Source organism: Artibeus jamaicensis, unplaced genomic scaffold, assembly GCF_021234435.1.
Source record: "Artibeus jamaicensis isolate MK-2021 breed Jamaican fruit bat unplaced genomic scaffold, CSHL_Jam_final contig_471, whole genome shotgun sequence".
In the NCBI taxonomy this organism is placed as follows: Eukaryota; Metazoa; Chordata; class Mammalia; order Chiroptera; family Phyllostomidae; genus Artibeus; species Artibeus jamaicensis.
This window is the reverse complement of record NW_026521850.1, coordinates 3,404,277-3,428,161: the sequence shown is the minus strand read 5'-3', so window position 1 is coordinate 3,428,161 and position 23,885 is coordinate 3,404,277. Positions and strand designations below refer to the sequence as shown.

Below are 23,885 nucleotides of genomic sequence, written 5' to 3'. Positions count from 1 at the left end.
CAGAGGTAAACCGAGGTCAGGCCATAACGAGCACGACAGCCCCTCCACGGAGGAGGGCTTTCTCCTACGGGCAACGAGGCACCCCTCCCCGGGCAGCACACTGGCCCGGAGAGAGCTGCCCTTTAGAGGGACCACTCAACTGTGGGGACAGAGGGAGGCCGAGCGTCCAGAGATGAGGAAGCCAGGAGGCAACTGGAAGCCGGCGGCAGGCAGAGTTCAGGTCACACAGGACGGGGGTGGGGTGGGCGGGCACTGGCCCACCGGCCTGCGCAGGCGGGACCACCAGCAAGCACACCAGAAAGCGTGCATGCACGGCTCGCTGCTGGGGACTACAGCGCAAGGTTATTTTCCACACAGCGTTTGGTCAATAAATATTTGTTACAAGGATGAAGATAAGTATTGGAACAGAGAGCTGTCCAATCGGGGCCAGAGTGCAAGGCAAGCAGTCTGGAAACCAGACACCCGAACACAGACCTGACACTCACCGTGAAACGAGACTGCACTAGCCCGCCTGAAAGCCTGCTTGGGCAGCCAGGGCCCAGGGCACTTCCTCAGCCCGCTCTCCTGCATTCCGAGCGCTGCTTCGCCCTGCTCAGAAAGGCAGGTCCCCTGCTTCTCCAGCCAGTGGTTTCATGTAATGCATTTAAAATATTTTGCAGTGAAACCCAGCAGAACACCCCTGGAGTCGGGACGGTTTTCTCCAACACTTCGATTCACCACTGTGGGTGCCAGGCTAATGCTGCACATCTGCGAGCATTGGCAGATGCGCTTCCCAGCTTTCTGGGGACGAATGGGATCGGAAGGCGTCGTGGGAAATTGAGATGTGAATTATGGGCTTTAGCTGTCATTATAAATAACAGACTCTGAGGAGTACTGAAATATTAGCATTTCGGGGGGCATTTCAGGGTGCCTGACTGGGCTAGCAGTCATTTGGACTACACATTTTTAGGGAATCTTAGGGAAACTGTCAATCATCGTTAAGTCCCAAACGCACCCCGTGACAGACGTGAGTGCGTCGCCCATCGCCCCCGTGAACGCCTGGGCTGAACTAACAGCTACAGACACTAAAGCAGCAGCACACACCTAGTAATGACATTTGTTAAAAAAGAGAAAGAAACAGTACGAACTACTCCCCCCTTTTTTGCTGTGCTAAAAAAAGTTTGCTTGTTTGTACTAATCTTTGAAACTAGTTCTAGGAAAAACCATGCTTTTGTCAGAAAATAAAACAATGTAACTCAAAAATTTTTTTAACTTCCTAGCTGTCAGATCTGAAGCGACGGATGTAATGTCTACGTGTGTTTCCAAGCCGCCCCCTCTGGTGCCTGAGGGCATCCATCCACCTGCTGCCCTGGAAGGCCCTGGTTTTTAAGAGTGGGATCTCCAGCTTTCATCTGGAAGCCACTGAAATTCACCTGCAAATGAACCATGAATGTTGTTATTGGGCCGAATACAAAACAGGAGTCCAGAGAACAGAACCTCCATCAGCAGATGACCGGGAAGCCAGAAGGGAAGGCAGAGCCCCAGTTAAGGACTAAAATGATGTTTGTTGCTGTCTTCAGAATGAGCAGCCCTTCCTCCTGGAAGCCGCAGACCCTCGTCCCGAGGAGAGGGCACGCGGGCACACCCACGCACAAACACTGCCGGGCTTGGAGGGTTCCTGAGGCCTGGCCGCCACCCAAGAGTGCACACAGCCAAGTTTAAGATCCTGGAAATCGCGGCAGTACTTGATGTCAGAATGTTAAACAGGAACTCCCACGAAATGGCATTTGTGTATCTTAAAGGAAGGCCCCATCTACGCCGACCTGAAAGTCACATGCCTTCGGCAGAGACAGCCGATGCGGCTCTGGCCTACACAGCTCCCCAGAGGTGCTGCAGATACCGCGCCCGAGAAGCCTCAGAGAAGTGGGCCTGAAGTTGCTGAGACCGTGCCTGGCACCCTCTGGCCCTGGTACTGCTGCCACTGCGGGTCTGCTCAGTCCTGAGTCCGTCTCTGGGGGGCGAGACCCCCAAGGGCCAGGAGCCACTCTGGGAGGAGGAGTAAGAGGGGTCAGGGCGGGACAGGACAGAACGTTGGGCAGCTCATTAATTCTTCTGAACGAACAAAAGCCTGAGCTCTGGCTCTGTCAGGACTGGGGCTGTGTCCCAGTGGCGTGGCCTGCAGCCTCTTCCTGCCTCTGCTTGGTGACCTGGAAAACAGGGATAAGACCGCCTCCCTCCAGGGTCAGGGCGGGGCTGAGAGGCAGTGTGTGAGAGGGAGCTCCGTGCGGCACTGGGAAAACTCGCTGAACAATGACAGTTAGTGAAGAAGTCTGCAACAGCAAGCCAGTATTTCTGTGCCCACTGAATCTTATACTTGAAGGGACAGTTTTTCTTTTCATAAATCTTAGTCCTGGAAGGACTCATGATTACAATTTTTAAAAATCAAGTAATATTTAGTGTTTCATGAAGAAAATAAAAGAACTGCCCTCTGAGAGGTCAGCAGAACTCTACCAGCCGGGGACACTAGGGACATGTGGACACAGAGTTGTGTCCCCTCTGTCCACTCCCGGACTGTGGGCTCCCTCCGAGCTCATGTCTCTCTCCAAGAGCTCGTCTCGGTATTTAAACACCTCGTACTTTGGTTTCCTTTACATCCGCAGGGTGGCCAACCTTTGGTGTTTCTGGGCCACACTGGAAGAATTGCCTTGGGCCACATGTTAAATACACTGCAACATATAATCACACACAAAAAAATCTCATCATGTTTTAAGAAAATTTACGCTTTGTGTTGGCCACACTCCCAGGCCATCCTGGGCCACGTGCAGCCCGAGGGCCGTGGGTTGCACGTCCCTGCAGGCACAATGGAATGGGAGTGGTTACGAGTCTTGATTCTCAGGTGAAGCAACTATTACTACAGCGGCTGCCCAATTTTCTTGTTCTTTGTACATTAGCTCACATTCTACTGCATAGTTCTCCTATAGCTATTGTTATGTCATGCTGATACCTCTGTTTCTTTACTCATTTATTTTTGAATTACTGTTTTCTCTCTGGGTTATAACCCACTACTATCTAACTCATTTTGGTGCCCAGCGGCCCCAGCTTGGCCGGCAGGAGCCCCTTCAAATGGGCTTCTTTGTCTTTCTAACCCAACCCAGTCACTGGTCAAGAAGGTCCCCGATGCTCTGGCACAGCGGGATGTTCAGGTTCTCCTTGTGCCCCACCCCCCACCCCCACTCTGGACCCAGCCACTTCTCCAGGAAGCCTAGCGCCCACCAGGGACACTGGCACTCAAAAAGTCAGACGTGGACAACGGGAGCTCTGGCGCGTCCTGGAGTCCTGCTGCCTCCCCACCTCCTCAGCAGATAGCCGGGCCCACCGCGTGTGTGTGTGTGTGTGTGTGTGTGTGTGTGTGTGTACTTGCACACTGCTACCTATTTCCACATCTCTCTCCTACATAAACTGAAAGATAACTGGTGCCTGCTGTCACTCCTGACTCCAACCCAGCACAAGAGTGGACCCCGGCCTCCCCTTCCCATATCTGCACTGCTCCTCTCCAAGAGGGGAGGCCCAGCTCCCACTGCACACAATTCATCTCCGTATTTGCTCAGTCCCAGAACACACAGAACAGCTGCAGAACTGCTAACTCATCCTCCTGGGAAAAGCTGGCCAACCACCCAGGGTTTAATACCGGTTCACAGTTTTAACAGTCCTCAGCCTCAGGGTTTAGAGTAAAAATGCTGTATGCACAGGGTACTCCCCCTCCAAAGAGCGGCTGCATTCTTCATTTGAACTACAGTCGGGTTTACTCATTTCCATTCGCATCCCGTTTTGTTAAATCCACCCTGGTCAGTTAGACTTATTTTCCAGCATGTGAAACACTGCCTTGGTTCTAAAAGTCAGAACTGTGCAGAAAGGACACTCAGAGACACGTTGCCCCTCCTACAGCCTCCACCCGACCTGTTTCCGCCTTCTTCCCCCCCCCCCCCCACCGATTTCTCTGGTTCCGCTCATCCTTCCCGTGTGCCTCCTCTCCCCTCCCCGTGGGCAGATGTGGATACTCCACATCCCTTTCTTATGCAGAGAAAGCACAGTAAGGACACCGCTGCACTTGGCTTTCTTTCTCTTAGCAGTGTGTCCTGGAAATCACTTCCTGTGAGCCACGGAGAAGGCAAGGCCACGGCATGACCGTGTCGCGGTCTGCACAGGCGGTTGGGTGGCACCAGTATTCTGAATTACAAGCCTCAACCAGCAGTGTGTGCACACACTCACTCTCACACTGCTGGGTGTGTGCCTTCAGGGGAAACTCCTGGGAGCCGTGCTGCTGGGTCCAAAGGCAAACACACGCCCGGGTTCAGCAGACACCCAACGTCCCTCCAGATCGGCGGGGCCGCCTCCAGTCCCACTGGTGGCGTCCGCTTCCTCCCAGGCTCGCCAGCAGAAAGTGGTGCTACACTTGGCAATTTTTGCCAATCTGGTAGGTGAGAAATGGCACCTCAGTGCAGTTTTAATTTGCATTTCTCTAATTATGGTAAGGTGGAACATCTTTTATGTTTTTATGGCATATGTTTAACTACCATTTTTATATCTTTTGGTGGGGTGAATTGTCTGTTTCTTTTCCTCATTTTCTACCCCATTTTTGGCCTTTTTCCCCTTCACTTTTAAGATTTAAAAAATGATCTCAGGGATATTAACCCTGTATCTCTGATATATGTGGCCAATATTCCCTCCCAGCTTGTCAGTTGTCCTCTGACTCTGTGTTTTCTGGTTCTCTCATTTTTTTTCCCTTTTATGATTGAGGCCCTACGGATTTCAGATGCCACCTTGCCTTTCTCGTTTGCTAAACCTTCATATGTACTTGAGTCTATTTTCGTCTGTTTGTTACCCACAGGCCGTGACCACACAGCTTTAGTCACAGATGCTTTCGCAGGGGTGCCCAGCCCGCGTGCCTCAGGAGGGCTGTGAATGCGGCCCAACACAAAATCGTAACTTTACTTAAAACACGCTGAGACATTTTTGTGATGATGCGTCGTACTGTGTGTAAAGTCTGGCCCAAGACAACTCTTCTTCCAGGGTGGCCCAGAGACACCAACAGTCTGGACAGCCCCGGTGGAGTGCGTTTTCATGCCGGACAGGGCCAGTCCCTGGGCAGCTGTGCCTTCTGGTGGTTCCTATCCTTTCTGGCACGCTGTTTTTCATAGGAACTTTAAAATGAACTTTAACAAAGTCTTTTCATGAGCAAGCAGTTAAACACACTCCCATTTATGGGCGTGACTGATATACGTGGCCTCAAGCTGGTCACACGATGGCACGCTCTTCCGCGCTGTGCAAGGCTTCTCTTTGCTCACTCACTTGTTTACTTACCGCCTGACTGCACTGAGGAAGGCTTAGGTTTAGGAAGGCTGAGACGTTAAGTGTACGCCTAGCATCTACACACTCCAATGCCCTTTGCCCCCTTCTCAGCATCACGTGAACCGATTTTTGATGGTACTTTTGAGTCTCACCTGCTGCTGCCTGCCCCTGCTCCCACGTTCATTCGATGACTCCCGCGGTGCCAGAACCCACACGCTGCACGTCACTGCCTCACCTCACCACTGTCCTTTTACTCTTCTGTCCACACTACACACGTTGCGTGCTCACTCGCAGCCTGGTTTCCCACCCATCTCCTGGCTGGATGGAGCTCGGCCTTGAGGACTCCTTACGATGGGACAACAGGCACAGACTTCTATGTCTGAAACGGTTTTCTTGGCCTTGATCTTGAGAGACACACATACCCTGGAGTCACACTTTCTTTGACTCCAGGGTGGCTGTGGCTCCATCACTGCCTCGCTTTACATACTGATTTCAAGACACCTGAGGCCAGTCTAACGCCCCTGCCTCGTCATTTATTTGATTTTTCCTTTTGCTCGGACACCTTGGGGGTTTCTCTTTATCTCTGAAGTCTAACGGCATCACTAGCACGTATCTGAGACCGGCCCGCCTCTGGTTGGTTCTCCCAGGCACCCAGTGCGCCCTTTCCCCGCGGGGACTCGGACCCTCTCTGGTTCTAGACACTCCAGTTTCGCCTGCTCGTTCTGTTCCATCACTTTGTTTTTATTCTTCACAAACTCCAATTATGTGCAAGTTTTTTCTTGTCTTGTGTTGCACTTCTGCTACATTCTCTCTGACCCTTTCTTACTTTTTTCTTTATCTTAATTTCATTCTCTCAGTTGTTTCCTGGCATTTCTTCAATGTCCTTCATTAAATGTCATTTGACTCTATTTTTTCCTTGAGCACCTGAAAATTTAGTCAACTTCTGAGATAATGTTATCATTTTTACTTTGTATATTAAATCCTTTTCCTTTCTTCACATTCTTTGCCCGTCTTTAATTTCTGAATTTGTGACTCAAGAATACCTTTCGTCTCCACACACCTGAGGACACCGAGGTCAGCATGGGGCACACGTCACACACTCTTCTTCTGCTCTGTGGTGCTTGTGTCCGTGGGGCAGGGGCGGGGCGGGTGGTCCTCACGTTGCACTGCTTAGCCCTTCAACATTTTATTATGGAAAATCTCAAACATCTAAAGAGTTCAAGGAACTGCAGAGTGAACACCCACATTCCCAGGAGTGAGGGTCCATAATTATCATTGCGTCCTACCGAGTTATTACGTGTGTCTCCATCTAACTCTCCACTGATCCACCTTCATTCCCCTGGTTGGGAGACTGGCCCCTCCCATTGGCTTTCGCGTGGGATTCTGGGAGAGGAGTTTTGAAACAGAGTGCACTGGAAAGCAAAAAGGCAGTTGGTTCATTCCCCTCCTCTGGGAGGGGGACATGTCACTGGTCACCAGCAGGCCTGCCAGCCGTGGCCAGAGCCGGCCTGTGAGCAGAGGCCTGGAGCCAGACAGTGACTGGAGACAACCTTTGGTTGACGGAAGAGGTTCCTGGTATAACCTGGAGCTGAGCTGCCAGAGGGTGACAGGGCGGCTTTTCTTTGGGTGTGTTAGAGGGAATGGGCTTTGAGGCAGAGGCTTGCCGTCGTTTCCAAAGGCCTTGGTGAACAGGTTGTTGTTCTTGTGCTATTTCCAGTCCTTGAGCCTGTGTAATAGCGGTAACGAGACCATTTTCGATGCCATCCCCTGACTTCGCCTTTCCCCTTGCTTTGTTACCCAGATATTTTAGGCAGAAACTTGCTATTAAATAAAAGATCCCTTTCTTTTCCACCGAACTCCATCTTTGGAGAATTGCCAGTAGGCGGCAAGAGGCAGGACCGCCCCACCCCCCACCTGGTGGGGTTTGGTGACAGACAATGGTGATCAGAAAGGGACCCGAGCTGCTTGTGGCAAGTCCACCACCCGAGGAGCAGGACTGTGGGTGGTCCCAGCTGCTGGGAAACCCTCTGCACTGAAAGTTGCAGACATTAGTACACTTCCTCCCTAATCACTTAGCAAGCATCCCGTTAAGTAGAGTTCAATGTTTAAGCACTTTTTGAAGTAAAGTTTGCCTAGAGTAAAACGTACAGCTCCTTCCTGTGCATCCCCTGGAATCTGGGAAATGCACACAGCCACAGAAACCTCTGTCAAAGCACAGGACACCCCCAAACCCCCCCCAGTCCACGCCCACCCCTCCCAGGGCACACACCCTATGGGCCTGTCCCAGGACGTCGAGGGGAATCGGACGGCATGGACTCTGCGTGAGGCCCCTTTCCAACAGCAGAGGTCTGTGGGGAGAGCGCGAGTGGGAGCCCACTAGTGGGGCAGTGTCTCCGTCTTTTTTTGGAGTGTGGGCATTCTGGATCTCCTATTTGCGTTTATGGTGTTTTCTGTAGTTTTACTTGTTCGTGTTTTTCTGTACTTTTTGGAGGATACATGGGAGACCTGGAATTAGATGGTTGCCCATAGCATTTCTGATTGCAAACATTTGCAAACATAAAGGAACAGAGGTTATTTAATAACCACCCAAATTAAAAAATGGTCAAGATTCAGATTTCCCCACACCTGCTTTCTCTAGCCCTTTCTTTTTGGGAAATATTTTAAAGCAATTTTAAATATTCACACCTGTTATTTCAACTTCACACACTTTGGTGTCCACCTGTGAAAAAGACTTTGGGTTTCACAACCACGAGCCCACTATGACTCTAACAAAGTCTCCAGCAATCCCTTGGTATCATCTGAAATTTAGACCATGCTCAAATCCTTCAAAGTGCTTTAGAAGTGTTCTTTCAGCTGTCCTGTGGAATGGCCAACATTCCTTTGCTTTTCGCTTTCTGACTTTTGTTAACCTCAAATTTTTAAATCATTAACAAACCTCCATTCATTTCACTGCCATTGATTTCTGGAACCACTTTTCTGGAATTTAGTTGGATATGCTTTCGAAAGTGCTTGGGTGAAGTCAGACACATTTCCCCTTAACGCTGTGGCCCTAACATTTCGGTTTGAGGTCCTCACTGTGCTCTTTGAAACTTACAGAGGACCTGCAGGAGCTCTGGTTTCTGTGAGAAACGGCTCCATATTTGAAACACAACAGAAACATTTAACACCGAAACACCAGCCAACAGGTGTTAGTGCGACGATGTCATCTGACATTGCATAGCCTCCGGGAGACTCCATTATGAACTTGTCAAAGTGGAAAAGGAAAGGAAAGTGAGGTCTCAGTACTGCCATAAAGGCGGCTCTGACTCTGGAACCCCGAGAAAAAGTCTCTGTGCACCCCCATCCCTGGGCCACGGCTGGAGGACTGCTTGCTGTCTTAAAAACGGGTCTGATGTGGGAAAACAAATGTACAACTTTTATGTGCCAAACATGAAGTAGAAAATAAAAGCTGCTTTTTCTTATAAGTCTTATAAAGTGGCATTTAAAGAAGGCATTTAACAAAGAACTCCAATCACAGTCTGTGCTGTGATGGAAATGTTACGATGCGGTGCAGAGCCCTAAAGCGGGTGCTGTGGCATCTCCAGCAGCTCCCGAGGGACAACTGGAGTTCCTATTTCGGTCTCCGTGCCCTGGGGAGAAGGCCCCGGGGGGAACGGGGTGGCATTTCCACAGGACGCCACACGCTCGCATGCACTAAACCAGGTTTCTCAACTTTGGCACTAAAGTGCGTCTGGATGGTTTAAAAAAAGACGTGTCATTCAAAAGCAAGGCATGAATATGTCAAAGAAACTGAAGGTTAGTTAAGATGTACATTTAGAAAGACTGACAAATGAGCTTTATCTGTTGCAAATCATATAACCTATAAAGATTAATTGTATATAATATCAAGTTATCTTTCAAATATCACAGTTGAAGCTTCATCTTTTCCTTCTTTTCTTACATTTTTATACCCAGTGAACGAGTCAAAATTGGAGATTAATATTTTAAACACCCAAAGAAGCCAGCTGCTCGCTCTGGTCTCCGACTCAGTTGAGCTCTTACAATATTTTGACGTTTGGAGAATGTTAACAATGGGGTGTTAGGTGGCAGATTAACTGAAGCCAAATATCAACAGAGCTAGATTTATTTTCGGACGACTGAGCTCATCTCTCCGAAGAACGGAAGCTGGATTTGTGACACCACGAGTTGTTACCGTATGTCACACCGCGGCAGCCCCTGCCCCACCCCACCCCCGAGCGGAGACGGCCAGCCGCGATGCTTTGGAAAACTAGAGGCCGAAGGTTTACATCCACAGCAGCTGGGGCGCGGCATGCACGGGCCACAGTCAACTGTGGAAGACTCGCAGAGATGCTGAGGAGGTCAAGGCCATAAGCGTCCTGACCATTTGGGAACCAAACTGGTATTAATGCCTTATTCCTTCCTGTCCAGGAAGCGGTCCCCACTGCAGCCAATATGGACAGACTGACACATGTGAAGAGAAAGATGCTTTTACCCATCAGTCGTGTCTTCCCTCAGCAAAGATTTCCTGAGCATCTGCTCATCCCCCACCTCCTACACACACACTGTCTGCGTGCCCGTATGCATGAAGAGGACACACGCGTGTACTCTACGTCAGACACAGTGCCCAGGCCGAGGAGAGGTGACTGCTCCTCAATTTCCAACAGGTTCTGCAGCCCGATGCCTCTGGGCCAACAAGGGAAAGCTGGTTAAGCTTCAGGTGAGCCAAACGGACGCCAGTGCCTGCGAGAGGGCCAAGTCCACCCGCCCCGTCCACGTTTCCCGTCTAGTCGTGAGGACACTGGTGCTGATGCCGGGGGCTCCCAACTACAGGCCGTGGTGCGTCCGGGGGGCTCCCAACTACAGGCCGTGGTGCGTCCGGGGGGCTCCCAACTACAGGCCGTGGTGCAGGGGGGGGCTCCCAACTACAGGCCGTGGTGCATGGGGGGGGGGCTCCCAACTACAGGCCGTGGTGCGTCCGGGGGGCTCCCAACTACAGGCCGTGGTGCATCCGGGGGGCTCCCAACTACAGGCCGTGGTGCGTCCGGGGGGCTCCCAACTACAGGCCGTGGTGCGTCCGGGGGGCTCCCAACTACAGGCCGTGGTGCGTCCGGGGGGCTCCCAACTACAGGCCGTGGTGCATCCGGGGCCCCTCTGCTTCTCGGTGAAGGAGGAAACATTCAGGACCACCAAAACCTAACTTCTGGTCATGGGCTCTGGAGTTCAGTGGCTATCCATCTTCCCGTGGACGTGCACTGAAAATCTGAAGACCCCTCTATGCCAATGTGCCCAAACCAGAAGACCTCTACGTCAGCAGTAAGGTCAGGAGGACGCACTCCTCGTGGAGGCCGGGCCACTTCACCACAGGCACCTCTGGACCCCCATGCACACCCTGTGGGCACCACGCTGCCACAGTTCACGGCTCGGGCGGCACTTGGAAACAGCCGTCTGCTCCTCAGCTGCGGACACTCTCACCTCCCCTGGACTGGCCACCTCTGGCTCCTTGGTGAGGCTGAGGCTTGAAGGCACAGTCGGATGTGGGTGCCACAGCACCCACGCCACCGGGCATAAAAAGCAATACTGGAAAGCACCTGAACCCACAGGGGCGGGGAAAGAACGAGGTGGGCTCAGCCCCTGGAGGAATGCTGCCGAACAAGGAACTGTCCCAGCGCCAGGCCAAGCGCAGGCCCACCCCAGGAGCCACATCCACAGCAGGAGGCTCCTTCGTGACCTCGACCCGGCAAGACCAATGGCACATCGCCTGGGGCACAGGTCCGTGCAGGTGGACGAGGCGCAGAAGAGGCCGATGGCCAGGATGGCCGTGACTCTGGGAGTGGAGGCCGGGACCAGGGAGAGGCATACACGGCTTCCTCTGCTCTTACAGAGTGGTGCGCCCATGGTTTCTGTTTGATAACCAACGGTACATGACACACAATCCTTTGTATCAAATTACGTAATAAAGCTTTTAAAAAATCATCATCCTGCCAACAAGGCAGTCCAGCTCTGCCTGGCTGTCCAGCTCTCACTTGCCACCACCAGGAGCTGCACCCGCCAGGGGACAAGCCCCCTGCAGGCCTGGGAGCAGCGTCCCGCGCCGGCCCCAGAAGGGCCCCCACGTTCCTGACTAAGGGGAGAGTGCAAAGCAGCAGCGACAGCCACCCAGAGGGTGGCGGCGAGGCTCCTGCTCGGTCGCTCTTGTTTAATTGGCAAAGTGCTGCTTTCCCGCCCCACCTCTCTACCCCTGGCAGCTAACCCCCCAGCCCCACGCGGGGTGGGGGGGCTGTCGAGGTGTGACCCTCCCCCACCTGGGTTGTATGAGCACAGGTATGGATGGAAGGCAGCTCATGACAAATCATTTGGGGCTCAGGGCCCCAGAAGGACCACCGTCCTGCTCCTGACGCCCCTGAAAGTATCCCGGAGTGTGTCCCTTATGGCAGGTTAGCTCTATCTTCACGTCTGTAAACATCTGGCATCGTTACAAATAAAGACAGGAAAGCCAGCCCTTTCCTTGCTTCCGTTAGAGCAGGTTTCTGTGGACTGCACTGGAGGCAGCCTGGCGGCCTCCTGAGGAGGCGCCGTTTGATTGAAGCATAGGCCAAGGCCAAGGCAGGCCAGAGGACACACTGGCAGACACTGCCTGCATGAGCCTGCACAGCCCGACCAGTTGCTCCCACTACTTCCCGGCTTCCCCAGGGACACAGAGCTCCAGGCGAGCGCAACCCACCCCAGCTCGGCTCCAGACAACATGTCCAACCCCAGTACGAACCTGCTGGGGTGGTGCCCTGCAGCCGACAGTGGGGGACCAGGGCACTAGCGAGGGGGGCAGGGGAGGTGGCAGCTGCCGGTCCTCCCAGGCGGGAATGCCCTTCGGCCTCGAGATGATGTGGCAGCAGTGGAGGCCCTCGAGACCTGCGGTCCATAAGATGCCATCTCTGAAAAGCAGAGGCCCCATAAAGCCATCATGCTGAAAGTAGGACCGCCCTCCCGGCAGTCCGATGCTGAGGCAGACCACCCACTGCTATTCCTGTAGGGAAGCTCCACGTTCTGTGAACCCCCGAGTCCCCTAGGAAGGTTGACAACTAACTGGCTAGACCACAGCGTCTGAATTAGCCCCTCACTGGTGGGGGTTGGGGGGTGGAGGGGTACAAGGACATAAAATGGGATTCTTCCCCAAACTCTCTTGTCAGTCTATTAAAACAGCAGCTTCCCGAGAGAGTGGACAAGGCTCACGGTCACCGTGAAACCCACGCTGGCCCTCTCAGGTGGAAGCGCCGCCCACACCCCAGACCTGTCTGCCCGTCATCCGGTTCTCCTGCTCGCTCCCTTCAATGCCAAACCCCTGCCTGCCTCGTGAAATGGAAGCTCAGTGACCCAGGGGTGATGAGAAAACCCTATTTCACCGAGGACGCGTTCATTTTTGTTTTCATTAACTCTGGTCCCTGTCAAGCGCGCTGAAAGCAGGGTTTGTTCTAGCTGCCGGGTCCAGAGAATCTTACAGTTTAGACAATTTCTATGCTGAACGGAGGCAGAAAACACTTTATGTCCTGCACACACAGACTGTTTTTCTATTAAAAGAATACAGCGTTACCTCATTCACTGTGTTTTCACAGAAAGGATTTTAAAGAAAAGTAGCATGCTACCCAGATAAACTTTACCCCACGAGGTAGCCCATGTCCAACAAGCCCACTCTCCCTTTCCCGAGAGACATGCACACGTGGTCAGCCTGTGTCCCGGGTGGAGGGAGGGAGCGCGAGGCAGCTCGCCCTGGGGACGTTCTTTCTGGGAGTTTATAAAAGCAGGACGCTGAAGTGCGGGCTGGACCCACGAGGCCCCAGAGGCTGAAACACCCACAGGCCTGGCGGCACCTCCCCGATACCCGTCAGAACCCATCTCTCTTGTTCAGTTAATCCTGCTTTCTGTAAAACATGGTGCTCCTCAAAATCTGCGTGCAGGGGGATTCCACACGTGCGAGTCTCGCACAGACCCTTCGCGGGGCCTCTTGCCGCCAAGTCTCCGCACCTTTCTGATGGATGCCCTGATTCGGCACTGCTGCCCCACTCCGTTCCCCAAACACCGGTCTCCGGTGAATTCACGCAAACGCACACACCCGCGGGGAGGTTACGAGGCCGACTGGCTCACAGCAAACCAACAGAAACCACGAAGGTGGGGGCTGTCAGTGGTAAGGTCTCAGAACACTTTCCTGAAATCCGCAATGGGTTTTATGAAGGGTTCCCCACAGACCCTGCATCTGTCTTAAGAAGGTGTTTTCTTTAGCAGGGTCCAATAGTTGAGCCAGCTCCTGTCCTTGGGACACCACACAAGAGATTCGCCAGGACGCCAGGAACCGACCGGCAGGTGAAATGGGCTCAGAGTGTCTTTCCTCTCTGGTTAAAGCGTAGAAGGGCTCTGCAATTTTGCTCAAAAGCAGAGTTTTGAAGTGCAGGGTTTCTGCACCACAGAATGCCGACGAGGAGCAACGCGCCACCCGCCCTGAAACCGGGATTTAATTCCCATTCCATGCGCCCCACAACGCAGCACTGGCGTTTCAACCCTGAGGCCAACTTCCTGCCACATGTCCCGAGGGTGGTCAGCTGGAACTTACCAGAAGCATTGCTGATGTTCCGTTGGGTCTGGACAAATGGATGGACATCTCTGGAAACATCCTGTCGATGCGGCTGATCACGTCATCGACGTATCTGAGTGGGAAAAGGAAACACCATGTGTGAAATGAGCCCCGGTCAAACCAAGGCAAGTCCACGGGGCTCTAAAGCTTCTCTTTGCAACTTAATTTTTAATTAATGGAATACATTTTCAAGAAGGTAAATAGGCCAACATGGCTTTTGATAAAAATACTACACCCCTGTTCCTCCTCCTGCCTTCCAGAGCTAACCACTTTTTAGCGATTTCTCTGGTGTTCTACCTAGTGTGTTCTCAGTACCAGTCCTTGCCTTTTCATCTTGGGGCGTGGCCTGGCGACCTTCTCCCACAGGAGATCAGAATTCGGCTCGGTCACCATGCTGGCCACTGGGCTCCACGTGGCAACAGAAGCTCCTCCCTCTGGCCTCCAGCGTCAGGATGGCAGCTGCTTCCTGGGCCCAGCCCTGGTCACCTCACCGCTTTCCGTTTGGTTTCTCAGCTCAGTCACCAGAACAACCCATTTCCAGGACTGAGTTCCTCCCGTCCTCTGCACCTGAAGTCACCTCTGGTTTACTGGTGGCACCCTAACTACTCGAGCTGTATCACGATTTGTGCTCATGCGGGTGTGTTCACAGCCCGCGTGCTCGGGTGTCGGAGCCGCAGCGGCTCACGGGCGGTGTGGTTTGCTGGGGGCGCGGCCTCTGGTCTTTCTGCCTTGCCTCTCACTTGACCTGCTGTCTCGGCGCCTACCCCAACGCTCTCCCTCCACCCTCCACCTGACCCCACACTTCTCTCAGCACAGTCACACACACTGGGCGACCCGCCAGCTCGTTTCCTTGGGGACCTTCCTCCAAAAGGGAGCCCTCTGTCCCTCTGTCCCAGAGGGAACCTGCATCTCTTAAGGCCCACTCATCACGGAGACAGCTGACCGGAAGCACTCGGCACAGAGCCGGCTCATGGAAGAACCCCAACTCTGCGGCTGGTACACCGTGGGCCTCTTCTGCAGGACGGACCGTCCCTCCCGGGGAGGCGCCCTGTGGAAAGGCGCCAAGCCGCAGCATCAGCAGGGCTGGGTCTGGCTCAGACCCTTTGGGAGTGAAATCACACCGGCCTCTGTGCCACCATCTAATCCACTGGCCACAGAGGGGATGCATAACACAATAGTAGGGATGCAAAACTATCCATTAAGGACTCTGCATTGGATTTGGTATCTGTTGGATATGACAAATTAAATTACATGTCCATTAGATAAGGGACATGGAAAAGCTCTGTTCTCTCGGGGAAACAGGGAGATTAGCTCTCCACTCACCGCATGAAATGATTCTGGTCTGAAACCTGGGGCTCCTGAGAGGCAGCAGGCAGCGTAACGCCCTTTGTTGAAAAAGTGAACACAACGTATCAGCTATGAAAGTCGGAAAATAATCCTAATGATTAACTTCCCGGGTTCTCCTTAGAGAGCATGATGCACAGTTTTGAACTTTGAGTTGAGAAAGGAAGAGAAAAATGATAGAAGGCCGGGGGTAGACAAGGAATCAGTGGTAAGGAGACCGGCAGAGACGCCTGCGAGGGGGTGGAGGTGCGCTGCAGGCTGTCTGCTGCCGGGGGGAGGGCTGGGGAGTCCGGGGCCCTGCCAGTGCCAGAGCGGCCGCCTCCGGGAAAACGGAGAGGAGGATAAGGCTTTCAAAGGCGAACTAGCTCAGAGAGCACAAGAGGTGTCTCTCAAAAGCCCCATTTGGGTGAGTGAAAGGGGCTAAGAGACCGAGACCAGGAAACCACGCCTCCCGTCCCAGTCGCCCTCTAGATTCACGGTGGCAGGACACACGACCCCGGCTCTAGGTGAAGTGCTACAAAAGGTAGAAGGCGGAGACAGAGGACAGGAACTCATTTTTCATCACTGCCTGTCATTTCGAGACATGGTGAGAGACACTCGGCAAACACCAGGTCCCTGGAAACGACATACTTCTCAATCTAGTGCGCAGATTAACTGCAGCCACTTCAGACTCAGCAGGAAGCAAGAATCCGCAGTCCTGAGTGAATGGAGGTCACTGACAAGTGTATGCTAATGCAGACGTAGGCGACACTTCTGAACCAATCCTCAATCAATAGCCACCCCAGCTCTGGACAGCAGAATGCAAACGCACACCTAGAACTTTGGTATGAGGGTAACTTCATCACTTGCTCTCCCCATGCCCTTCACCTTGACGGGTTCAAAATACTTTCCGGAAGACTTATCTCCTCACTAGACTAGGAAATAGGGAACAAGTAGGTTAAGTGATGATTCCAAGGAACCAAGAAACCCAGAAACCGAGCTCGGCATGCAGGTTTCTAGGACACCTTCGGGCAGGGCCGGCGCTCTGCGTGGGTAGACACCACATGTCCCTTGCCTTTTTGGACTCCTTTTTCATTCTGTCATGGGTTCTTTACTTGTAAAGGAAGACGGTGGCAAGAGAAAAGAGTTTCTATGAAAAATGCCTGCTGCCAGCACAGGAAAGTGGAGAGGCCTGGACTGGTATTTCCTTCCTCCCAACCCATGACTGCAGAAAAAGCCCAGCAAACTCAATCCGAAGATTTTATTAAGCAGAAATAGTTTTCAAGGAGACTGTTTTTCATTCACACGCCTAATGTAAAGGAGATGCAAATTTCCTTTTTTACAGGTGACATTATGTGTTTGCCAAAGAGAGAAAAATCAGCTGTGCTTTAACTGAGGAAACCACAGCCAAATCCTAGAAGCAAAAATCAAAACATTTCATCTTCAAGTTGACGCAGCTTTCAAACGCAAACCCACCGCTCGCAACTTGACAGAGACACAGAGCTGGAGACAAAGCCCAGGGCGCTGGCACTCGAGGTGGCCCTTGGGGGGGGGCTCCCCGAATGCCGCCCCCCGGGCGGGCGCCCGCTGAGGCACAGGACGCGCCTCCTCCCACACGCCGCCGCCGCATGCTCCATCGGCTCTGTGGCAGGACTGGGTTCATTTTTACCTTTGGAAACAAGGCAGATGAGCAGTAACACAGCAGTGGTGACTCGTTTACACTTGAGCAGATGCCGCGTGGAAAGATTAATTTAGTGCCAAATTGAGCAGTGAGTCACAATTTGCACATATCTGTCAACCTGTTAACAGGGTAATAACTTGGAGGGAGCGCTGTTCCTATTCACACCAGAGAAGCCTGTGGAATGGAGAGTGGCTGGGTTCTCTGATGCATGGGGCTTAACGGTCCAAGAACGGGGCTAGGAACACGGACCCCTAGAAATCACAGGCCACGTCAAGGTGTGACTCGTCGCTTGGGTGTTTTCAGGCAGAAAATTCACTTTCAAGCAATTGAAGAACCCCACCTCCCTCCCTGCTCCCCAGTTCCAGTCAGACTCTCAGGGCTCTCCGACCCATTCTCTGCCAGGACCGTCCAACTGGCTCTGCGAAAAGCGTCTACGGGCTTCCCTGGACTCGGCTCCAGAGCCAGCTCCCTCGCCAGCTGCGTCAGAAACAGACAGGCCATCCTCAGATGCCAGCGTTAACTTCTGAAGCCCTTAAACCTCGTTCTGCTTTTCATCAAGTAGCTTGGCCTGCTCCTTTAAATGTCCTTCCTCAGAGAATTAAAGAGCGCTGGGCCCTCAGAGGCCCCTTCTCTGACGCCCTCCACCCAGGACTTTCACGGGGAGGACACCCCCAGGACACCTCCCCAGGCACCCGGCATTGCTGGCCTGCTGGGGTATTTCAGGCCGGCCGCCCGGTGACCCTGCTGGTTTTGGGGAATGGCGCTGATGTTTCCTCCAAAACCCAGAGGCTCCCTGCAAACATGTAAAAGACTATTGGGTTCATCTCCCCACCAAGGTCAAGGACCTGGTTGCATGACCTTGGAGGGCACGAGGCCCTCGCAGCCACACGCACGCCTGCTTTCCAGATGCTCCTTGCCTTCTGCGTCGCTGTGTACGGCCCAGCTCAGGGTGAGCTCAAGCCTCGAGTCCTAGGAGGGCCTAACAGGCCCCGCAGTCGGCTGCTGTCTCCACTGCCCCCGGGCCCGGGCCTCCTCCTTCCTGGAAGGGCCCCCCGCAGGCCGGCATGGCTTCGCACACTGCGCACGTTCTGCACTCTCTGCCTGCAAGACTCTTGTCACAACAGCGTCCGCCCGTGTCCCGGCCAGTCCTGCTCAGCTGAAACACCAGCGGCTCAGGGAAGTCTCCCCAGCACCTTCCCGGCCCCCATCAGTCACAGCGTCTCCTCTCCCCCCTCACGGTGCTTTTAAATTCTCCCCTGTGTCTCCTGCCCTGGTAGTAATTGAGCAGTTTTTCCAGTGACTGTTTAATGTCTTTCTTCCCAGCAGGACTCTCCACGGGGTCTCATGACTGCCTCCCTCAGTGCTGGACCCCAGCACTGCACCGCCGGCCCGGTGCCGGCGACGCACGCCCTCACTGTTGGCTGCACCCAGCAGCCGGGACACGAAAAGTCAGCCGTGTGGACCCAGGCGAGGCAGCTAGGAAACAACTCAAGTGCAAAGTTCCTTCAGCAGACTCGAACAGATCCGAGGCGCTGGGAGAGTCCCCTGCATCGGCCACCAGAAGTCACCGATAACAGCAACCAGAGAGCCGCACATGGCAAACGTCAAAGAAAGTGGCACAGCATCTTCAAAGTCTCAAAGCCTAAAACGTGGCCACAAAACCCCCGCACCTGTTCTGGTGGGAGCTCAATGCCCCTCAGAAGCCAGAGCCTCCTGGGGGAGTGTGCGTGCGCGCGCTGCTGACACGCCAGCTCCAAAACACCGCTTCTAACGAACTAGTTCGTCCTGCAAAAGCATTAGTACAAAGATGCGTGCTACCAAATCGGAATCACAATGCCAGAACGGTAATAAAACAGAATGTGGAAGGCCTCTCTAAAGATGCTGGTTTCACAAAACATTAATTTTCTACTCTACACGTTAGAACAATGGTAAATTATTTGTTATTAAAGCCTTAAAATAATTTGCTGGACAGATGGCTCAGTTCTCTAGAGTCTGACCCTTCCTAAAAAAAAAGGCGGCAAACCTGGCCTCCTGCCAGTGCTCCCCGGTGAGCAAGATGCAACTCTGGCTGGACTGAGATGTGTCTCTCCCCCACACGGTGTGCACGACACGCCCTGTTCACTGTCCCCACCTGTGTCCAACCTGAGCGTCAGGAACGCATGGGTTCATCAACCACACCTGGGTAGTGCCAGTGGACGTCCTCCGCACAGCCCGAAAGTGACAGAGGGTCGGCCTCTACACCTGTCCAGGTGACAGCCAACCGGACTCTGCCAGTGGGAGACACCGAGGGGGCCGGTTTATTGACTTCATGGGGGTGTGACTGCCTGAACCCTCAACTATGACTCTCAACAGGCCAGCGAAAGAGACTGGGAACTCAGGCCCAATGTGCTCACGGCTCTCCCTCCGGCCGAACTTCTCAGGTCTGGAGGATGCCGCATCGTGACTGTGCAGGACTTCTGGTGATTCTCATTGGTGGTGCGGCAGAAATGAGACCGGCTGCCCCCCACGGAAGCAGGAGAGCGGGCCTGGACTGCCAGCGTCTCCGGCCGCACTCCCTCGCTCTGCCACGGCCCCACGGCCGCCTCCTGTGCCGTTCTCTTCCCAGGGAAGGCCCGCAGAAAACCCCGAGGCCTCTCCATGGGGTCGGCGTCCGAGCACACAGGCTGCCCAGCTCAGGAGGACCCGCCGCCACCGCGGACTGACACGCCGGGCCCCAGACCCCGCAGGGAGCCTCCCGCCCTCCCCTCGGGGTGAGCCTTCGGGACTGCGCCCGAGGGCTGCCCACCGGACTGGGGAGGAGGAGCACCCGTGCGAGCCGCCGGACACCGCCCCACGTTTCTTAACGTCGAAATGCGTGGGCAGAGACCGCCGCAGGTGCAGTGCGCCGAGTCCTGCCTTCCGCTGGGAGTCGAGCAGCCCCTCAAGCTCGTGGGCACATGTGAACCAGCGCACGCGGTCAACACCGCCATAAACACAGAGTTTTTCTCAGCACAAGGTTTGGAGAGGCACAGAGGGGGGTCGGAAAGCTGCCCCTTACTGAGTGCCTACAGTCCCCACCGACGGTCTGTGTCCAGGGGAAGATGTTAACTCTAAGGACAGAAAACAGCAGCAGCCGCTGCCCACGGTGGGCTCCCTGGGAGTGGGGTGGGCCTGGCCGCCCAGGCCTCCTGCTGCAGAAGGGCCGGGCCGAGCGGGACAGCGGGCACTGCATCCCGTGCTCAGAGCCCTTGGCGTCCCGGGTCTCACTGCTCTCTCACGGGCTCTGGGAAGTAGAAGGGCCAAGTGTGACACTCCTCGTTCAGAAACGACAGAGAAAGAGGAGGCTGAGAGACCCGTCCAAGGTCACAGACCACTGAGTGGCAGACCCCGTTTCCAGGGCTCTCTGGCTTTCATCGGTGGCTCCATGAAAGTTCTGCAGAGAGTGGATCTGCTTCGTTTTTCTCACTCCCGGACTTCTCGTAAGACAACTGAATACTGTTCCTGCGCTGCATTAAAATGAACCCAGCTTACGAACTTCTCTCTTCCCATCATTCGGCAAGTGCCACTCAGTGCCCGAGTGGGCCCAGGGGCACGTGCTGAGGCAGGGGGGCCGACACGTGGGGGCTTCCCCCTCGTTCGCTGCACTCCATTCTCCTCCAAGGCCACCCGCTCATTTCCAGAAGAACACGACAACCAAGTGAAACTGCTTTCCATTCTCCTGTGGGATTTTTGATTTTGTGATTCTCAGTTCATGTACAAAGTTGGCAGGTAATAGGAAGGGGCAAAATAGTAAACACTTACTTTGCATTTTATTTCCTGTTAGTAACTAAAAGGCAGATGTTTTTCTAAATTTCTGTTCTTCTTGCACTAAAACTGTATTCAGTATCTGTGGGTCCCAGTTTTCCTCCAAACATTGAAACAATGTATTAACCTTGGGAAAGACTTACAATTTTCACCCAACATCTACTTCCTTTGCAAGCCCTGGCATGTTAGAGAGAAAACAACCAAACGGGAAAAGCACACACACATTGAGCTTCCCAGCAACTGCAATCAACAACAGTTACTAAGTCGGCCTTCTCCGGTGATGAATGTGCAACCATGTCACACGGTGACAGAGCACCCCGGGGCTTCTGACTTTCCACCAGGGAGCTGACGAGGACAGAAGGGACACGAAGGCTCCCCTGCGTCCCCAGCCCCGCGCTGCCCTGCCCAAGGTCACACTCAGACTGGTCACCGAGTGCGGACTGGCTGTGCAGGTTTGGCACGACCGGGCGAGGCTTTCGTGTTGTGAGCGATTCCAGAGGCCGTTTGCTGCACACGTGCAGGACAAGAACCCCGTTCCACGTGACCGTGAACGCTCAGGTACACACAGGGAGGACTGCAGGAACAAAGAGAAGGCCACTCACAACCCCCGTGCACGGGGCTTGTTCCAGGCGTAGGACACACGCCGCAAACCGTGCAATAGTCAGCAAAGCCCACACAGTTCAGGAAAGCGCCACACTCCCCCCAGGACAAATGTGTTTGCATGACAGTGACTCTGAGTTCTGCTTTCAGTTGTCAGATAGTCGCTCCTGGGGAGCAGCCAGCCGCGGCCCCGCCTCCGGTCCCTGCCGTGACTCTGCACACCGCCCAGGCGCAGCAAACCCGGGCTGACCTGGACCGACTGGGGGACCAGGTCAGGGCTGATGAGGAGCACAGTGAGCAGAACTTTGTCTGGCACCTGTTCCTTTTATGAAAACCAGAAAATTCTCAACCAGATGTCATTCAGCCATTCAGCAGAGTTCATGGACACATGAGGTTGTCCCCTGTCCCTTTCTGAGAGCATGAACTCGAACCAGCTGGGACGACAGCAAACGGAGTGACCAAGAAAACCAGACATTCCCGGTGGGCGACTCGGGGAGGGACCAGGGCTTCTGACCGATGGTCACCTGCAGGGCCCGCTGCCCAGCTCTCCACTCCCGTCTGCTCCTCTCCAGCCCCCGCTGACCGCAGCCCTCACATGAAAGCCTCCTCCAAGGCCCCCAGACGGAAAACGCTCCTTCGGAGCCCACCTCGAGACCGACCCCACTGGTCTGGACAACTGACTGTTAATGCTCAGCTGGCCCACTAGACTGGAAACTGTGTGGGGGAGGCCCAGGCCACGCTGTTTCCAGGCCACCAGCCCCTGCGACACCGTCCGGCACACAGCAGGCTCCCAGCGGGCACCTGATAGGTGACCTCGAGTGTGGACACCTCAGTAGGAAGTGTCTGCAGCAGCGCAGAGCCTGAGGCCAGGGCTCAGGAACCCAGGCCCGCGAGCTCTCCGCGTCTCTCTGCCCTCTTGTTGGACAAGTCAGCCTGTCCGCACCTCGGTCTCCTCCTCCGTCCAACGTGGATAAAACGCCTTCTCCACACGGTCGTGGTGAGAAGTGAGGGGCTGCAGAACACACAGCCCGACACAATGACTAATGCGGCTGCTGCTCTTACGAGCACAAATTCTGCCGTTTTCTGCGGAGAAAGGTGAGGGACTTCCACTTGAGCCTCGAGGAATACAAAGGCTCGGTCAGTCAAGCACGGACTGAAAACTGCTCGAAGCACAGGCAGTACAGGCAGGGAAGGTTAACATGCTCTCCGGTTCCTGGCTCGTTTTAACACACGATTACATTAGTAAGGACAGTCCTCTTCACATTCGCAGAGGCAGGCAGGCAGGACGCGGCGTGGGGGTGGCTGGAGGGACGCGGCCCGGCTTCTAGAGGGGGGTCCACGCTGCGTCTTGCCTCTGTCCCCATGCACCGCCCCCACCCCCACGCCTCACTGTGCGCTGGAGGCTCACACATGCGGAGGAGACGTCAATAGGCCTTTCTCCCCCTGGCCTTCATGGCTCACAGCCAATGGTAGGTCCTGGCTGGAGGTCCCAGGGCAAGAGAAACGTAACGTCTCAGTTCATGGAGGGCGTCTGTGACGACACAACGCCCTCAGACACCTGGACCCCTGCAGAAACGCAGGTGCGGTGCGTCCCCCACCAGCAGAGGGGTGAGCAGCACTGTGGTGGGGACAGGGCCTGAGGTCGGCTCTGGTGACTGGCTTCTGCGCTGTGACCTGCTATAGGCGGGCAGCAGTAGCTGCCTCTGAGCAGCGACTCCTGTTTCCTGCATACATGTCCCGACACCCTGGCCCCTGCCACCGTACATGAAGAGCGCTGGCTGGGGGTGTGACCAAAGTGACACGCTCCTTCCAGGCCGGCGCCTCCTCCAGTGGCCCCTGCCTGACAGGCTGACCACACAGACCTCACCCACGGGTCCTTGGCCCTGCGGCCCGTGGTGGGTGTGGCAGAGGGAGGTGGTGACGGGAGAATGCAAGGTGTTAAGAGTGAGAGCAGAGCACCTATCCCGCCAGCAAAGCCACCCACGGCTGTGTCCTGCAGCTGAGTTTCTCGTCACAGCCCTACCATGACGCCTGTCCTCCCTGGGATTCAAGTAAGGGACAGCATCACTCCCGGTGGCCGACCTGCCTGCCCTCCGGAAACAGCAGTCCCCAGCTAGAGTAGGAAAGAAATACGGAAATCTGAAAAATGTTTACACTAACTGAGGGCAACAGTGATATGAACATTCTGAATTGGTAACAAAGTAAAACTCTACACAGGCTCTGCTGGCTTTGTTCAACATCACTCACGTAACAGATCTCTCTGGGAGCGTTTTAACTGCAGCGGTGGCTAGTTCAGGCAGCCACGGCGTCCGGACAGAACAGCGGGATCCGGTTGGTAGGCTCTGCCTTGCTGAGAGACGGTTGCCCCCGCCGCCTCTTCTGTTCCCCGTTCTCCTCAAGGGTCCCAGCACCCCACACAGCGGGCACAATGATTCCTTCTCATACCACAGCCAAGGGCTACTCTGCTTTCCCCTCTCTCTAAGTTCACTGTCAAATTCACATGCGCCCCGGACTTCCCATTCCTATAGTGTGACAGGGGTACTCACCAAG

At 54.4% G+C, this 23,885-nt stretch overlaps 1 protein-coding gene across 1 annotated transcript in view; it reads right to left on the bottom strand.

Annotated features, from left to right (window-relative positions):
* Positions 1-23,885, bottom strand: part of MED27 (mediator complex subunit 27) — a 163,404-nt gene that overhangs the window by 40,010 nt on the left and 99,509 nt on the right. Inside the window, exon 4 of the mRNA XM_037158551.2 lies at positions 13,928-14,021. Coding sequence (XP_037014446.2) covers positions 13,928-14,021 — 94 coding nt within the window. The remainder of the gene's footprint in view (positions 1-13,927; positions 14,022-23,885) is intronic.